We start from the raw sequence: 15,467 nt of genomic DNA on the forward strand, positions 1-15,467 counted from the left end.
GGGAGCGACGGGAGATCCCTCTCTCTTCTGATAAAAAAGAGGAAAAGCACACTGCTGTTTGATCGATTTATGCTCGGGCTTTAACCGGACTACATTCTCCTCCCACGGTGTTGATTCGACAGTACAGGTTACATTTGATCGGTGGCTTATTCTAAGAGGCGACCGGCAGTAGCAGCACCACCAGCAGCGGCTCTTACCAGACCCGTGGGCGGCTGGGTGGCGTCCGTCTGGGCTATCTGAGGGGGAAGATTTGGTACCCTACCCTTTCAGCAAACCACCGCAAATTCCCAAGATATGGCGATGTGAGGTGTTTAAAAAAAAGGAAGGGAGGCCATTCATGTGGGTCTGAGCTGGACTGAGTAAAACAACATCACCGCCACTGTCATCACCATCATTGCCTAACCAGTTGATTTTTTTGAATAACTGTCCAAAAGTCTGGAGCCGTGGAGTCGCAGTTTGACGCTTGACATGCTGGTGAGTCTTAGGGGCAGGTCCAATCACACAGACTGAATGAGTCCATCTTTTGCTCTCGGACGGACTCCTCAAGAGCACAGGACGGATGCAAGAGACTAAACACATCTTGGCAATTCAAAACGTCCTCAGCATCTCCACAGACGGTTTTCTGACGGAGGGGGTGAATCGTATACCGGCACCAATCGTTTAACTGGCAGGTAAGCCAACCCGACGGCTCCGTGTGCGCCTAATTACTCTGCTGTTGATATGCCACCTCTCGGCACTTGTGTTAAAGGTGATAAAGGTGATTAGCGGCCGCCCATGCGTCAGTTCATTACTGGTGGCTGCAGAGCCAGGCGACTGCACCTGTTGTAATTGGTGTAAATGGGTGAATGTGGGTGTGATGAGAGAGCGCGTGCGTGCGTGCCCGTGTTTACAGCCTATGTATGTATGTGTGCGCGTGCGCTGCTATTTGTGCCACAATCCAGCTGTGAAGTCTTAAAATGACAGGGAGACTACCAAGAGCCACTGACTGAGCTGCGATGCGTTTAATGGCTGACAACATATGATGTTCATTATAGGCCTACTATTTAAATTGCTCCTATGTGCTACTCAAATCTCATTCCAGCTGCTTGCGTGCGTGAGCTTCGCGTGCCCGTCAGCGTCAGTGTGTGTGTGTGTGTGTGTGTGTGTGTGTGTGATTAGGTGATTACAGGCCTATCATCATGCGTAGAATAAGTGTAATTGCAGTATAATTTGGGCCGACCACGCAGAGTGAGGTGCAGCACTCAATCGCACACTACATCATGTTTTGTGGTTTTATCAACCATTCTGTCTCTCACTCAGGCTATAGCTCACATGCCTGTGATGAATTGGGCTATATGGCGCCCTATTGTATTAACTCCCATTTGCCAGATGCTCTAAAACTCTACAGCCATAAACTGTGATGGCCAAATCTGTCACCTGCCTCACACACATTCATCATCCGATATACCCCGGAGGAAACCTGACCGTGGCACAGTGGCTGCATACGGATAGAGTGCGTTCGTGTGTGTGCGCGAGTCTGTGCGTGTGTGTGAGTGAGTGTAATAGCCCCATGGACTGCGTGAGTATGAGCATATTGGGCTCGGCGAGCATGTTTTTTTCCCCCCTTTTTTTAGTGGACATCCAATCTCCGTGCAGGGGTGACGGCTTGGGATGGAGCAGCAGGCGGTGTAAGTCCAATCGCACTTTCCCCGCTGTAGCTCTGCTGGATGCGCACGGAGTGGCAGATTGTTATGGGTGTCGAACTCTTTTCTGTCGGGGGAGAGTCTTCTAAGATAAGTCGATGAGTGTCTCAGACCCTCTGAGTGAAGACCAGGGGCGCACACCTTCATATCCCTCCTTCTTGGACTGACAGCGCTGCGCAGCAGGGAGCGCAAGCTATCCAATTGGCGCAGGAGCTGCTGGTGGGACCAGATAGGTCTGTTCTCTAGGAGTTACCGGGGAGCTTCTTGGATGACCCAGGTTCACCTCCTGGAGACGGGGCGGGCTTCTGGTGCTAAGATGGCGAGCCCGGCGAGAGCTTCTGTTGAGGAAATGTTTCTAGCTTGCAGCGATGGGTAAGAAGGAGACAACAATAAGATCAAAGCTGTGTGGTGGCAGTCTCTCCTTTGCCCAAGGTGACTTCAGTGTAGGACAATGTGACTCTGTGCTGTGAGCGCACAGAAGAAAACAGGCATAGCAAGCTATTTTTTTTTTTTTTTTTTATTCCAATTACATTATTAGTTTATTAATCCAATTATAGGCCATTTTGGTTTGGATTTGTTTTTCAGAAAGTGTGCCTCATGGCAACACTTGTGTCCTTCCTTGGTGCAGCATAATGGGTCTCACGCCCATTTTGTCTTGCTGTGCATGTGGTCCGATTAATTTGGACAAAGCTAGTAAGACTTTTAGACATTTAACTGTGGTGGTCTCTCATTATTTTTGGCAAACTGTAGGGCCTTCTCTGCTAAATTTGAAAACAGATAACTGACGTTGTAGTGGCTTGGAGCAAAAAGAGAAAAATACACAGATTTATCTTAAAAATCAGCCTGGCCAGCTAAGAGATCACAGAGGACATACACACAGAACTGTGAGAAGCTTTAGATTATGTTAAATAATAAAGTTTTTCATATTTTGCCGGGCTATTTTTAAGCTTGACTGTCTTCATGTTTGGGCTGGCTTGTGATGTTTGCAGTGGTTATGATGACAATGGTGTGTGTGTGTGTGTGTGTGTGTGTGTGTGTGTGTGTGTGCGTGCATGTTTGTGTGTGTGTGTGTCTGTATGTGTGTGTGTGTGTGTGTGTGTGTGTGTGTGTGTGTGTGAGTGTGTGTGTGTGTGTGTGTGTGTGTGGTATTAGGAAGAATGTCATTTTGACCCTCAGCTCTTCCCACAACTCTGAGGAGGATTTGACCAACATCTATTGTCCCTTAGAGCAACACATCTCTGTGACACTTGATTGTCCATTCTCCCTTCTCCCAGCTTTGGCTCAGTGTCTCTTCTTTCCCCTCATCCCAAGCCCCGGTCCGCCTCTCCTCTGCCTTTTGTCTGTGCCGGATTCGCTCTGATCACTAGCCTCGCTGCAGACTTGAAACTCTGCTCCCCGAGGTGCAGATGACCTCATGGTTCAAACGCTGCCACTCATCCCGCTTTCATTTACTCCTTTCATCCTCTTTCCCCTCTTCCCCCTTCTGTCTCTCTTATTCACATTCTTTCTTTCTTTCTTTCTTTCTTTCTTTCTTTCTTTCTTTCACAAAAAATGGACACTAGACACACACAAAAATCTACCCTCCTACCTGTATATCTGCATATCTTTCTGCTTCTTTGAGCCAGGCAAACAGGCTTTCCCAATAAAAGGTCCCTGTCAGCTGTCATGTTGTTCTCTATCTGGGTGATGGCAAAAGTCTATGTTTTCACGAACAGAGAAACCACTATCCAGAAATATTGGAGAGCAGGAGAGAAAGAGAGCGAGCAAGAGAGAGACTATGTGTGTGTGTGAGAGAGACTGAGTTTGTTTGTATGAGTACGCATGTCTGCCTGTGCTGCCATGAGTGGGTGAGTGAGTGTTTCTGTCATGAAAGCAATTGAGGGAGCAGATGGAGGGTTAAAATAAGATTCTCAAATCAATTTCATATCATATGTCTCATTAATTTGATCACTGGTTATATAATTGTTTCTTTCCTGTTTCCCTCCGGGGATCAATAAAGTGCCGTCTTATCTGATCTTATCTTATCTTCATGGATTTAAGAGATTTGGTAAGCTGCAGCTCATTTGAACAGAGCTGCTAAGGGTGCATTATGTAGCATTTTTAAATATCAAAAGGTCATTGTCAAATTAATTGTGATACCTTGGTGTGATTGCTGAAAGCAAGGGAAACTGTGGTTGTGAAGATAGGTATCCCACGCCAGTGGCATTGTTACCGCTAGAGTTTTTGAGGGGAAATTAAGTGGAAATTAAGACCACATCTTGTTGCTTCCTGTTGCAGAGGGGCTCCTTGTTTCTTTGGTCTAAGGTTTTCGTTTTACTCAAAGAGATAAATGTCCTCAAAGTTGTTTTTCCCTTGTTTTTCAATTGACCTTTCAATTGTTTTCCATTATAATGAACTCTTAAATCTTTTCTTCAGTTTTAGCTGGAAGAACAGCACCCTCTTTCGTTATTGTGGTGTAAAACAGTCAAACAGATTTCCCACATGAGCAGAGCTGATGGCACACAATGTGTAAAAATACAGTGTAGGAGCAGGTAGAGGCTGCCAGCATGTCTTGTATTGCTTTCCTTTATTTATGAGGATTGTACCAATGTCTTAAAGTGAACGTGCCAACATTTTATTGTTGCTGCGTTACAAGCTATACATAACTCCCTTAACCACAACTGTCAAAGCCTGATGATAGTATGGATGCAACAACGAATGATATTGCAGTTTTATGTATTACCTGTCGATAGTACTTTTCTGTTTTGGAGTTGCAGAGTTAATTTGACTCTAATCAAAGAATGGGACTTTGGTGTGTGTGTGTGTGTGTGTGTGTGTGTGTGTGTGTGTCTGCAGCTTGTTGGCAGAAGTGTCTGCAACAGATACATGTTGCTGTGATGACCTGCATGCCTTTACTGTGCAGGTGGGACTGAAGTAGAAGCAAGAGCAGATGGACTGAAGAATAAATTTCCTCTGAGCTCTGAAATTATGTGACAACACACACACACACACACACACACACACACACACACACATTCATTCAGCACATTTGCACAACTTTCGATGCTTTCTACTGTATCTCTCTCTTTCTGACACACAAACACACACACACACACACACACGCACCATACACACACACACACACACACACACACACACACATACACATACACAAATACACACAACCACATGATGCATTTTCACACCTTGTGTCCTTTACAGATCACCCCAGCTGACCTGCGCCTGTCTCTCTGGTGTTAACCTTTTACATTGCCTTTGTCTCCACTCCCTGTCTGTGCCCCTTTTCCTCCCTTGGTTTTGATACTGAGGATTTAACTTTCAAATCTCATAGCATTTTTATGCCCCAGATGAGCGGAAGAGACGTGAGGAGAGGAGAGGAGAGGAGAGGAGAGGAGAGGAGAGGAGAGGATGCTGTTTGTGCTTTGACCATGCTTCCTGCGCAATAGAGACATCCCCATCTCTATCTCTCCTATCTGACAGGGCCCTCCTCACAAAATACTCATGGGATCTGTGCCTAGCTCTTTCCCTTCCTCTCTCCTTACCCCCCTCTCTCTCTCCCTCCATTCTGTTCAGTTCATTTCAGTGTGTTGTATTGGCAAGACTATTATTTGAAGCATATTGCCAAAGTGTCAAAATATTACAAGAGGGAAAACCATCACAAGGGGGACTCTCATGAATCAAAAGAAGTGCTCTGATTGTATGACAGCGGGGAGTATTGATGATTGATGCCCTGTCAAGCCCCGAGGTCTCTCGACGAGGTGTTGGGTGGCTGTTGGGATTGTCTGGAGGGACAGGAAGTCAGCAGATCTGACAGTGGGGTTAGAAGAAGAGATAGCGGGTGACAGCGCTTTAGTGCTTTATCTCTGCAGACCAAGGAGACTGAACAATGAGCAAGTGGGGGAAATACAGGGAGAAAATGATAGATCATGCTTGGTTGCTGAATGTACGGGGTCGGTATTTGTCTGTGTAATAACAGAGGAATATTTTTTCTGACTCCATTGAATTATAATGTGATTACATAATTTGTCACTGTGATTCTGCCACGAGGAGACAGCGGTTTTTTGCAGAAACGAGCATTAGCTGAGTCGAAGGAACAATGTAAGAGCTTGTGTTTCTAAAAAGGGCTTATGACCGCTTTGGCAGCTAGAATCTAAATGCACACACAGACGCTCGTATACCCTCTTTTGTTTCTCTCTCTCTCTCTCTCTCTCTCTCTCACACACACAAACACATAAACACATACAAAGTTTATTCAGACTGTGTGCGTATGTGCGTGCGTCTTTGTGTCTCTGCAGGGAGAAGATGCCATTCCACCATGTGCGGGCGGGCCTGCTCTATCCTGACAACTACTTGAGCAGCTCCCTGTCCGAGGGCAGCGAAGCCTTCCAGCTCACCAGCATCTCCACAGAGGAGCTTGGAGGTGAGTGTGCTGACAGAGTGGGAGAGAGAGAGAGAGAGAGAGAGAGAGAGAGAGAGGGGACTGCAAGGAAAAGTGTTAGGTATGAGCAATTAATGTTTCACTAGAACAATGCAGCTACAATGCTACAATACAATTCTCCTGGGAGAAAAAAATCTATTTAGCAGTGTTTTTTTTTTTTGTCTTCAATGCTTGACTGGATGCTTTGGTTTCTAATCATGCTGCTTAGGAAATGACATCAGTCACAGTGCTTGATGTGATGCAGTGTGAAAGAGATATGCACTATTTCGTGGACCTTTAAAGGCCCATACCGGTCCTATTGTAATTTCTTGTCAAGAGTCATGATTATCTCTATCTGTCACAAAGATACATTGCATAAGCGTGTACAGAATATGCTTTTCTAGCTTAGAGGGCAAAGTTAATTTTCTCAATTTTCATTCCTATTCTCGTTCAAAAACTGCTCTGTGAAACTTGAAGTAAGTAATTTCGCTTTGTGAACACTTGGCCAGCACGTAGGTTTGCAGACTCGCACCCCGGTAGCTCACTTGGTTGGGTGCGCACCACATATCAAGGCTGAGTCCTTACCACAGCTGCCAAGGTTTGATGCCGAGCCCAAGCCCTTTGCTGCGTGTCATCCCCTCTCTCCCTTGCCTTTCATGTCTCTCTCTCTTTCATATCTCTGTCTGTCACTACCAATTAAAACAGAAATGCTAAAAATATATTATATGTATATATCTTTTTAAATTTCAGATTTGGAAGGAGCTATTTTTGTCAGGTGGATTCAAATTCTGCTCAGTGGCTCTCTTCAGTTTTGTTGTGAGCAGCTGTGATTGACAGCTTGGAGGGCAGAAGTATAGGGAAGGACAACAAATGACTGAAACATTTTCATTGCACGTAAATTATTAAAATGAAATATGAATCAGTAATATTATTGTGGTCTCTAGGCTGATCACTCCCTGTGAGCATGTGCCTGACCAAATTGAGAGAGACAGGAGGTTGCAATAGGTACCTCAACCCCCAGTGAGGGACCTATAATCAGATCCTACAGGTGGATACTGGAGCTGGAGGTGAGAGTGAAGATTGCAGCAGCCGGTTAGCAGCAGGCAGCAGCACAGAGGAGCAGAGGGTGACTAAACATGATTTGCTGGTTTAAATAGACCACCGTATTGGGATGGAGTGTTTGATGTGGATGTCTTGTCCAAGTGCAGATCATGGGATGGTGAAGCGACTCCAGTCAGCTGCCTAAAGCAGCTTGCAGGCTCGCTTCATTAGCATAAAAAAAAAAAAAAGATTTGCCAAAAGAGTTTGGGAGAATATTTTTTTGTTTTGTTTTGTTCTGGGCCCTGACATGTTATAATGACGAATAGGTGGGCCTTGGGGTGGAAAAGGTTGAGAACCCCTGAGCTAGGCCACTTCTGTCTCACTGGAGCACTTAAGAGTCAACAACAAGTGAGCCCAAAAACCTCTTGGAGCAATGAGGACGGAACCAATTTTGTATTAATGCAATAATTTCAAGTGATTATAAAACAATTTTCAATAAAATGAGTGAAACAAATTTACTCTGCTACAAACAGATATTATGACGACTGCTGTCAAGATAGCAAAATAGGCCATCATAGGACGTATTTTCCTTCAACTCCAAAGGCCTTTACAGTGTCATGAGTGCACAGAGTTTTAACATGGGTTGCCCTTTTTGGAAAGGAGCCCCTAATCCTGTCACTGTTCAGAAAATAGAGCATGTGTGCATGTGTGCATTTTTCAGACTGAGGCTCTGCTTGCTTGTGTTTATAGATGGGCGCTATTGTTATTTGCTTGAATGAGCTTTAGTATGAAGTACTTACCCCTAAATCTTTTAATCCAATGTCCCTGATGGACAACTGGACTCAACCCAGTTCACTAAAAGACTCGCTTTAGCAAAGAACTGGCTCAGGAAGTAAAATATTTGACCACCAGAAACATCCATCAATAGTCTGGTTGGCCCCTGTGTTTTGTTTGGCCGGTCAAGGGCGGCGAGAAGGGTAAAGTGGTTTGAACGAACAGCTATTACATGAATTGAATTTGAACGGGAAGGCCCTAGACATTATGATGAGGCATTATCTTGGCCCTGTCAGCTGCAGATCCATAGCAACCAATGGGATTGTTTGATATGGACATTTTTATTTACTGCCAGCATTGAGAGAACTCCTAATCCCACTTCAGAGAAAACTGGAGGTTCTTCTTGGATCATCTGTTAGCGCAGATAGAAAGCCAGTTAATCAGCCCGCGTTGAAAAACTGGTGTCCTTTTCTCTTGATTTTTTAGCAGCTTCATCAATCACAGTGAGAAACATGTTCACCCCTGGCGGTGGTGGGATTCGTGATACACGAACACGCAGGCCTGCAAAGACACGCACGCACACACACACACACACACACACACACATACACACACACAAACACGTGCTTCTGCACACTGATACGGCAGGCAGCAGGCATCACACAGTAATACATCAGGACTCGCTCATTGGAACCCTATTGAGAACGTACTGCTCAATGCTGAGCTGCATACAAAATAAATCTCACTTTGTTTTTGGAAAGAGGGGAAGCTGCGCTCTCGCTTGCATTCCCAATCCCTCTCCTCTGATTCTCACTTTGTTTGGTGAGAGAGAGAGAGAGACGGGGAGAGAGAGAGGAACTGGTGCGGCGCTCTAGTCTAGTTATCAGCCGAAGGGGATATTTACAGGCTTAGATGGGGGTTGCGACTGAACCTCGGCTCTCACTGAACTGACAGAGCAAAGACAGGCGTAGGAGACAGATCTGAGACAGGCTTATTACACAGACACAGAGGAGGGAGCACCATGTCAAGACGAGAATATTAATGACATGAAGACTGAGCAGTGGGGGGTTGGGGGAGTGAGGGGTGAACTCCATGCAAAATTCATTGTTAAACTTTGGAAAAGAATTAGACTTGGGCGGAAAAAAAAAAGCGTGATCTGAATTCTGCAGCTCACTATCCCTCCTCCTGACTGGATTCTGTTTCTTCGCTGCAAAATGTGCCTAAATGCAGAGCCAGCTCAAATAGCTCTCTCTCTCTCTCCTGCACTAAAGAGATGCACAAGACAGTGTGGATCAGCCTCCTGTGAAAAGCGGTTGGATAAAGATTTTCAACGTGTACCCTCTGTTGCCGTCTTTATCAAGTCAATAAATTCGACAACAATCCCCCCTCCCCCTCGCCCGTCCCTCCTCCACTCCACCTCTTCCCAGATAGTGTCAAATGACTGACAGGTAATTAGTGGCAGATTGACCAGGTATTTTGTAAGAGGGTCCACGGAGGTTTGACTAATTCTGCTGCGTGAACAGATGCCGTGTGCGGTGTGTGCGGTTACTTACAATTTCAGACAAGCAGGAAGCCTTTTATGTGAGAGGAATCTGTCAGAAAGGCTCGAGGTGATGCATCTGATTGTTCTGTGTGGAAGGATTGGGAAAAGACCCCCGAGGTTCGTGAAATACAATAAGTATACATAAAGATCCAAGAGAGGGAGAGAGAGAGAGAGAGAGAGAGAGAAAGAGAGAGAGACAAAGAGATAGGGAGAGTGAAAGAGAGAGAGACACAGAGACAGGGAGTGCTGTAACACTTCCTGTCAAGCCCATTATCAGGAACTTCCTTTCAACATTAACATCGGTTCCTTTTAGTATCATCTGCTAATTAGGCGGCTGACCTGCTTAAAATGTTTAATCATTAATACAATCTAATGAATTAGTTTAGATGGTTTTCAAAGTGGGGTCCGGGGACCGCCGGCTGTCCTTGAGGGGCTTCCTGGGAGTCCTCAGCAAAATGAGAAATAGTTTAATATCATTATAATTTAATTCACTAGGAATTGTTACAATTCAATTAAGCACGAGCAATTATTTCAAGATTTTGTTTGAATCTCACCACTTGGAATCTATTTGTGTGAAGACTGAATACTTAACACAAGGGTGACAGTTTAATGATAACTTGGGGGTCCAAAACATGAAAATATGAAAAATGAAAAACCCACATTCTCCAAAATTTATAGGAAATGCAATCCAAAACAGAATTAATTAATCGCTGTGTAAGGCATTGGGTTCTGTTTTACGGGTCACACGTTATTCACAATCTATATGGTGACAACAGGTTTAATATAACAATGCAAACAATGCCAGTAACAAAATGATAACGGAAATGAGAGGAAAAACACACAGAGATCAAAAACACATAATGTCAAGCAGACAGTATCTGACATAAAAAGCAAATCAAATAAAACAAATCTACAGGTAAAATTTAAGACAACATCACAAAGCAAAGCTGTGACAAAAAAATAAAAAGGAAAGTGTCCAATAACTTTACACATCTCACAGGGGACAACCACAGAGTCTGAAAAATAGAGGCTATGATTCCTCCTGCTGCTTTTGTGTTCAGGCTATCCCCCTTCTGTGCACACACACACACCCCTCTCTGTCTCACACACACACACTAAACAGGACATAGAAGCTACCTGATGCAGTCAATTAATCACATTAAAGGTTCTTAATGACTGTAATTGTTTAGATTAACAGATATTGTGAGGTGTCATTTTCAAAAAGTAAAACTGGAACAAAAAAAAAAAACATGGAGGGGGAAAAATAATGAACAAATAAAACAGAGAGCTGAGTCACATTCACATCTCGCACCGTCGCTGCCAGGCATGTCGCAGGCTACCCAGCAACCCACAGGGCAACGCCAACAAGCCAAACAAACCACATGTAATAACACAGGTACAGAGTGGGAGAGTAAACATAATGATGAAAGATACCAAATTACCCACAATACAGTTTAATCTTGTTTACAGGCTGTAATTTGATTGATGTCATGATGGATGTCCAAACTTAACTGTAACACTTAATTGTGTGAAGAGTCGGCTGAAACATTAGTCTCATTTCCTCAACAGCTAATCAGAGACGGGAAGGAAGCAAGACAGTTTACTTACTGGGCACATTCGTCATCATTTCTGGAAAAATAAGCAGAGCTCAGCACCAAAACTTAATTGGGTTGGACATTTTGTTTTGTTTTTCTTGTGCCAATATAAGTTTGAGCAACATATCTGAAATATGTATAATCTTAGCTACATTGCAGTGTGTTTAACTCAGAGTGCCATGCTATCGATGTTTTTAAGCATGATTTTTGAGGTCCTCTGGATGTGATTTGATGATGAAGGTCTAAGATCATTCACCTTGACCTTAGTTGCACTTCTCCCCTCCTCCTGAATCCTCTTTGACCTAATTACATTATTGAACGGTATGTGTAGGTTTATTACAGTACTACAGTGGATTATAGTCTCCATTTTGTAATTGCTACAGTCCCGCTGCAGTGCATTCATCCGTTACATCCCCATCCCATCTTACAAGTTTATTTCATGTCCAACATTTAATGAATGTCAGGACAAAAGACTGTGGGAGCAAACAGGATCCAAAAATCTGACTCCGCTGCCAAGAACTGCTGACTTACATTATTTATCAAAAAGCAATAAAACATGTTTTGCACAGCTGATACTTGTTACTCAAGAATACTCTATTTACAACAGATGCAAATTAAAACATTTGCATTTTGAGAAATGTTTGTATGAAATTAAAATAAAAAAAAAAAAAAGAGGAAAAAGCAGCACATCAGAAATAAGGATAAAGAGTGCTTTACATCTCATGCACCAATTTGTTTTGTATCCAAAAGGCATTTTTAGTCATTTCTGATGTACTGCTTTTTCCTGTTTTTCTGAAATCAAATTGTCCAAGTTAAGGTATATTGCAGTCCCTGGCGAAGAGGTGCACCTGTATCCACCCCTATCAACCTCTATATTTTATTTGCACTGTATGTTGTTTATTGTTACTGTATGCTACAAATATTCAATATATATCAGTTTTGCCTTTTGACAATTATTTATCAGTTATTGGCTAAGTTAACATGGTCCTTTATGCATTTTTGTCCCTACTGCCCTTGCTTTAACTTTGAAACAGGACCTCCGTTGAAAAACAGTTTTCAGTCATTCATAACAATGGCAAAAGAGCTCAGTGACACAGTTTGTGGCCAAAATGTGCCCATGAGTGTGGAAAAATATACATCAAATTACAGCTAAATTCAAGGTTTCATAGGGCACAGCACTCTACAAAGCACTTTGCAGAGATTTTCACAAACCAAGTTACTTTGATCCAAAGTGAGAGGAGAAAGGCTTAAAGTGACCACACCGTTTGTAGACCAGCATGTCAATCTAGCCTCTTTACGAGACAAAACAGCATCTGCTTCCAGGATTAAAGCCAACCAAATAAAGAACTTCCTACTCCAGTTAATAAAGATGATTGGCAAACTGCAGGCTCAATGAGAGAGCAGCAGTTTCCAAATCACTTCTTGGACATCAAAACAAGTCTAAATGTTTAGTGTGGGCCAAACAATTTCACTGCTGCAGGCTGGAGTAAAGCCTTGTTTCCAGAGTAATCAAACATTTAATTTTACACATGTAGTCAGAGACGGCGACGGTATGAACTAATTGACTTACATTCATTCTCTACAGCCTTTCTCTAATCTGAGCCATATCCAACTTGTGCCTAACCCTAACCTTAACCAATAAGCCAAAATGACGATGTATAAAACATTGCTATCCTAGGAAAAAGAATTTGGTCAGAGGTTAATACAACGATTCAAAAAACCTATATGGATGGCAATTCAATATCAAGCAATGTTATGGTACAGCGTGGTTGAGACACTCAGGTATGGGGTGTTTCACCTATTGGTGACTTGCACAGGATCAGTCACAGTTTGGCCAAAGAGAAGAAACTGACAGTCGAATGGACATCCCCGTTCAAATTAACATAGCAGGACAGCCAGAGCAGCAGCCATTTTAATTTGAATGGCTGCCATTGCAAAGAAATTACTGTTGTAGCGGCTAACTTCCATATATGAACTGACAAGTTGTGGACTCACTGAGGTGACGTTTTGCAGTGATGACCAGATGAGCTGTGGAGCAGTACAAATGACGGAGAGGCGTCTTTTGAGCACTTTCTCTATTGCCTTGCTACTGAAGGGGATAATGGGATGATTTTACAGACTTTACGTAGGACGGACTTTACAGCCCCACTGATGTATGTTGTCACCACAACAATTAACAACAATCGGCATTTTCTTTTGAACCAGTCAAATCACCACAGCAAAGACTTCAATTTCCGTTCTACTCTCATTCAATTTCTGTGAGTAGCACTCTTTTCTACAGAGACATGGTATCCTGTCTGACTAAAGCTGTGTGGGGAGGAAGACTCGCTTCCCAGCAGACAGTGAACCTAAACATGCTTCAAAGCTCTGCAAGGCCTTTTTGAATTCCAAGGAAGTGCATGAAGCGCTGACTTGCGTGGCTTTCCTCCAATAGTAACCAGGCTCAACCCCAGCGAACACCTTTGGGAACAGTTGAAAAGGAGCAAGTTAAAACATACCGTAACATCACAAGACACTCCTTGGGTATGGAATAATGTGGACCCTCAGATTCTGCACAAACTTGGAGAATTGATGCCAGAGTACAAGCTGGGATGAAGGCAAAAAACTGACAACTACTGGCAGATTTTGGCTTTCAGTAAATGCTAGTAGTGAAGAAAAATAAATGTTGTCTGAGAAATACTAGGGTGCTAATAATTTGTATTTGTTTTCAATAAATGATGGAACAAAACAGTTATTGTCAGTGGACCAGGTATTATAATAACCATCTACCACCATTGATATTACATTAGGTAATGATGAACAAATAATGAAAAAACATTATTATAAACATTATTATTATTATTGTAAATGATGAGTTAGTACTATGTAAACATATCACAAATATGTTGTAAGTCATCTATACATGATTAGTTAACTATAAAATATCTTGGACAAATCATTAGTAAATGATAACTTCATGATACATCAGCTCAACAAACACCACACTGTGGTTCACATTAATGTCAGTGATAATGTCTGTGCTATGATCAATTATTTACACTTTAGGGAATACAAAAGTACTTGTAAATGTCTTTTAAATGATTCAGAAATATATTTACACATTATTTATAACAGATGAAGAACAGGCCTCTTAAATAACATACAGCAACAATTCATTAGGCATTTACTAATGATTTGGTCATGAATATGTCATAATTAACTAATCATTTGTAGATGATTTACAACATATTTGTGCTTTTAACATAGTATTAACTAATCCTTTACAAATGTGTATTGATGTTTTATATGTTTTATTGATGTTCTTGATTATCATTAACTAATGTCTTATACGTGATTCACTAACGAGCTTTAGTAAGTCTTACAATATATTTCAAATCATCAAGTTATCATTTACTAATGATTTGTTCATGAATATTTCATCGTTGACTAATAATTTATGGATGACTTACAATATATTTGTAATATGTTTACATATCATTAACTAATAAATTACAAAGGTGAATTAATGTTTTATCCATGAATTGTTTATCATTAACTAATGTCATATAAGTGACTCACTAATCAACATTATTATAAAGTGTTACCAAGACCAACAGTGTTGTGTTGTGTTTTCTGTGTTTTTGTGCTGCCCCGCAGAGATCCGTGAGGCGTTTCGTGTTTTGGACCGCGATGGGAATGGTTTCATCTCCAAACAGGAGCTGGGCATGGCCATGCGCTCTCTGGGTTACATGCCCAGCGAAGTGGAGCTGGCCATCATCATGCAGAGACTAGACATGGATGGTGAGGCACACACAGAAACACACATGCTCCCTTGCATACGTGACGGGAAAAATGGAATATATAAATATTTATGCCCCTATTCCAGAGAGATACCACATATATTACACATCTATACTGTTATTTATGGTATAAACATATGCACCGCCTTTGGATATGGTGATATATGTGTAGCCCATATATGTTAAACTTATATTCCTTATATGGCCGTATATGGACACCCATATCTACTCAACATATGTATATGACAGTGGCAGCTAGAAATAAAAAAGGGAAGGATGCATATACTTGTAAAATGTATTAGTCATAAATATTTATGTGGAAAGTCTCTATATGCATATTTGCATACGGGTGGAGTTGTTGTGTTTTTAAACACTTGAGTCAAACAGATCTACATGTGATGTGTTCAGGTTGCAAGAGGCTTGATTTTCATCCATGAGTAAAACTCATAAAGACTGTATGTGAGCTTCCTGAAAATCATGTGGTCAAGTAAACGCCAAATTGTATCTCATTCTCCCAAAGAAAGCAAAAAATGTGGCTATTCTTATTGCATATGTGCAGGTGATTAATAGGAATAAAAAGGTGAATATATAATATGATACATGTAAAAGAAAAAATGTCATATGAAGCCAAAAATA

General features: G+C 42.1%; 1 protein-coding gene across 1 annotated transcript in view; it reads left to right on the forward strand.

Moving 5' to 3' along the window:
- Positions 1-291: 291 nt before the first annotated feature.
- Positions 292-15,467, forward strand: part of caln2 (calneuron 2) — a 30,499-nt gene continuing 15,323 nt past the window's right edge. The window contains exons 1-3 of the mRNA XM_030069801.1: positions 292-671; positions 5,978-6,102; positions 14,689-14,832. Of these exons, the coding sequence (XP_029925661.1) occupies positions 5,985-6,102; positions 14,689-14,832 (262 nt within the window). The 5' untranslated portion in view covers positions 292-671; positions 5,978-5,984. The remainder of the gene's footprint in view (positions 672-5,977; positions 6,103-14,688; positions 14,833-15,467) is intronic.

This window comes from Myripristis murdjan, chromosome 14 (assembly GCF_902150065.1).
Source record: "Myripristis murdjan chromosome 14, fMyrMur1.1, whole genome shotgun sequence".
In the NCBI taxonomy this organism is placed as follows: domain Eukaryota; kingdom Metazoa; phylum Chordata; class Actinopteri; order Holocentriformes; family Holocentridae; genus Myripristis; species Myripristis murdjan.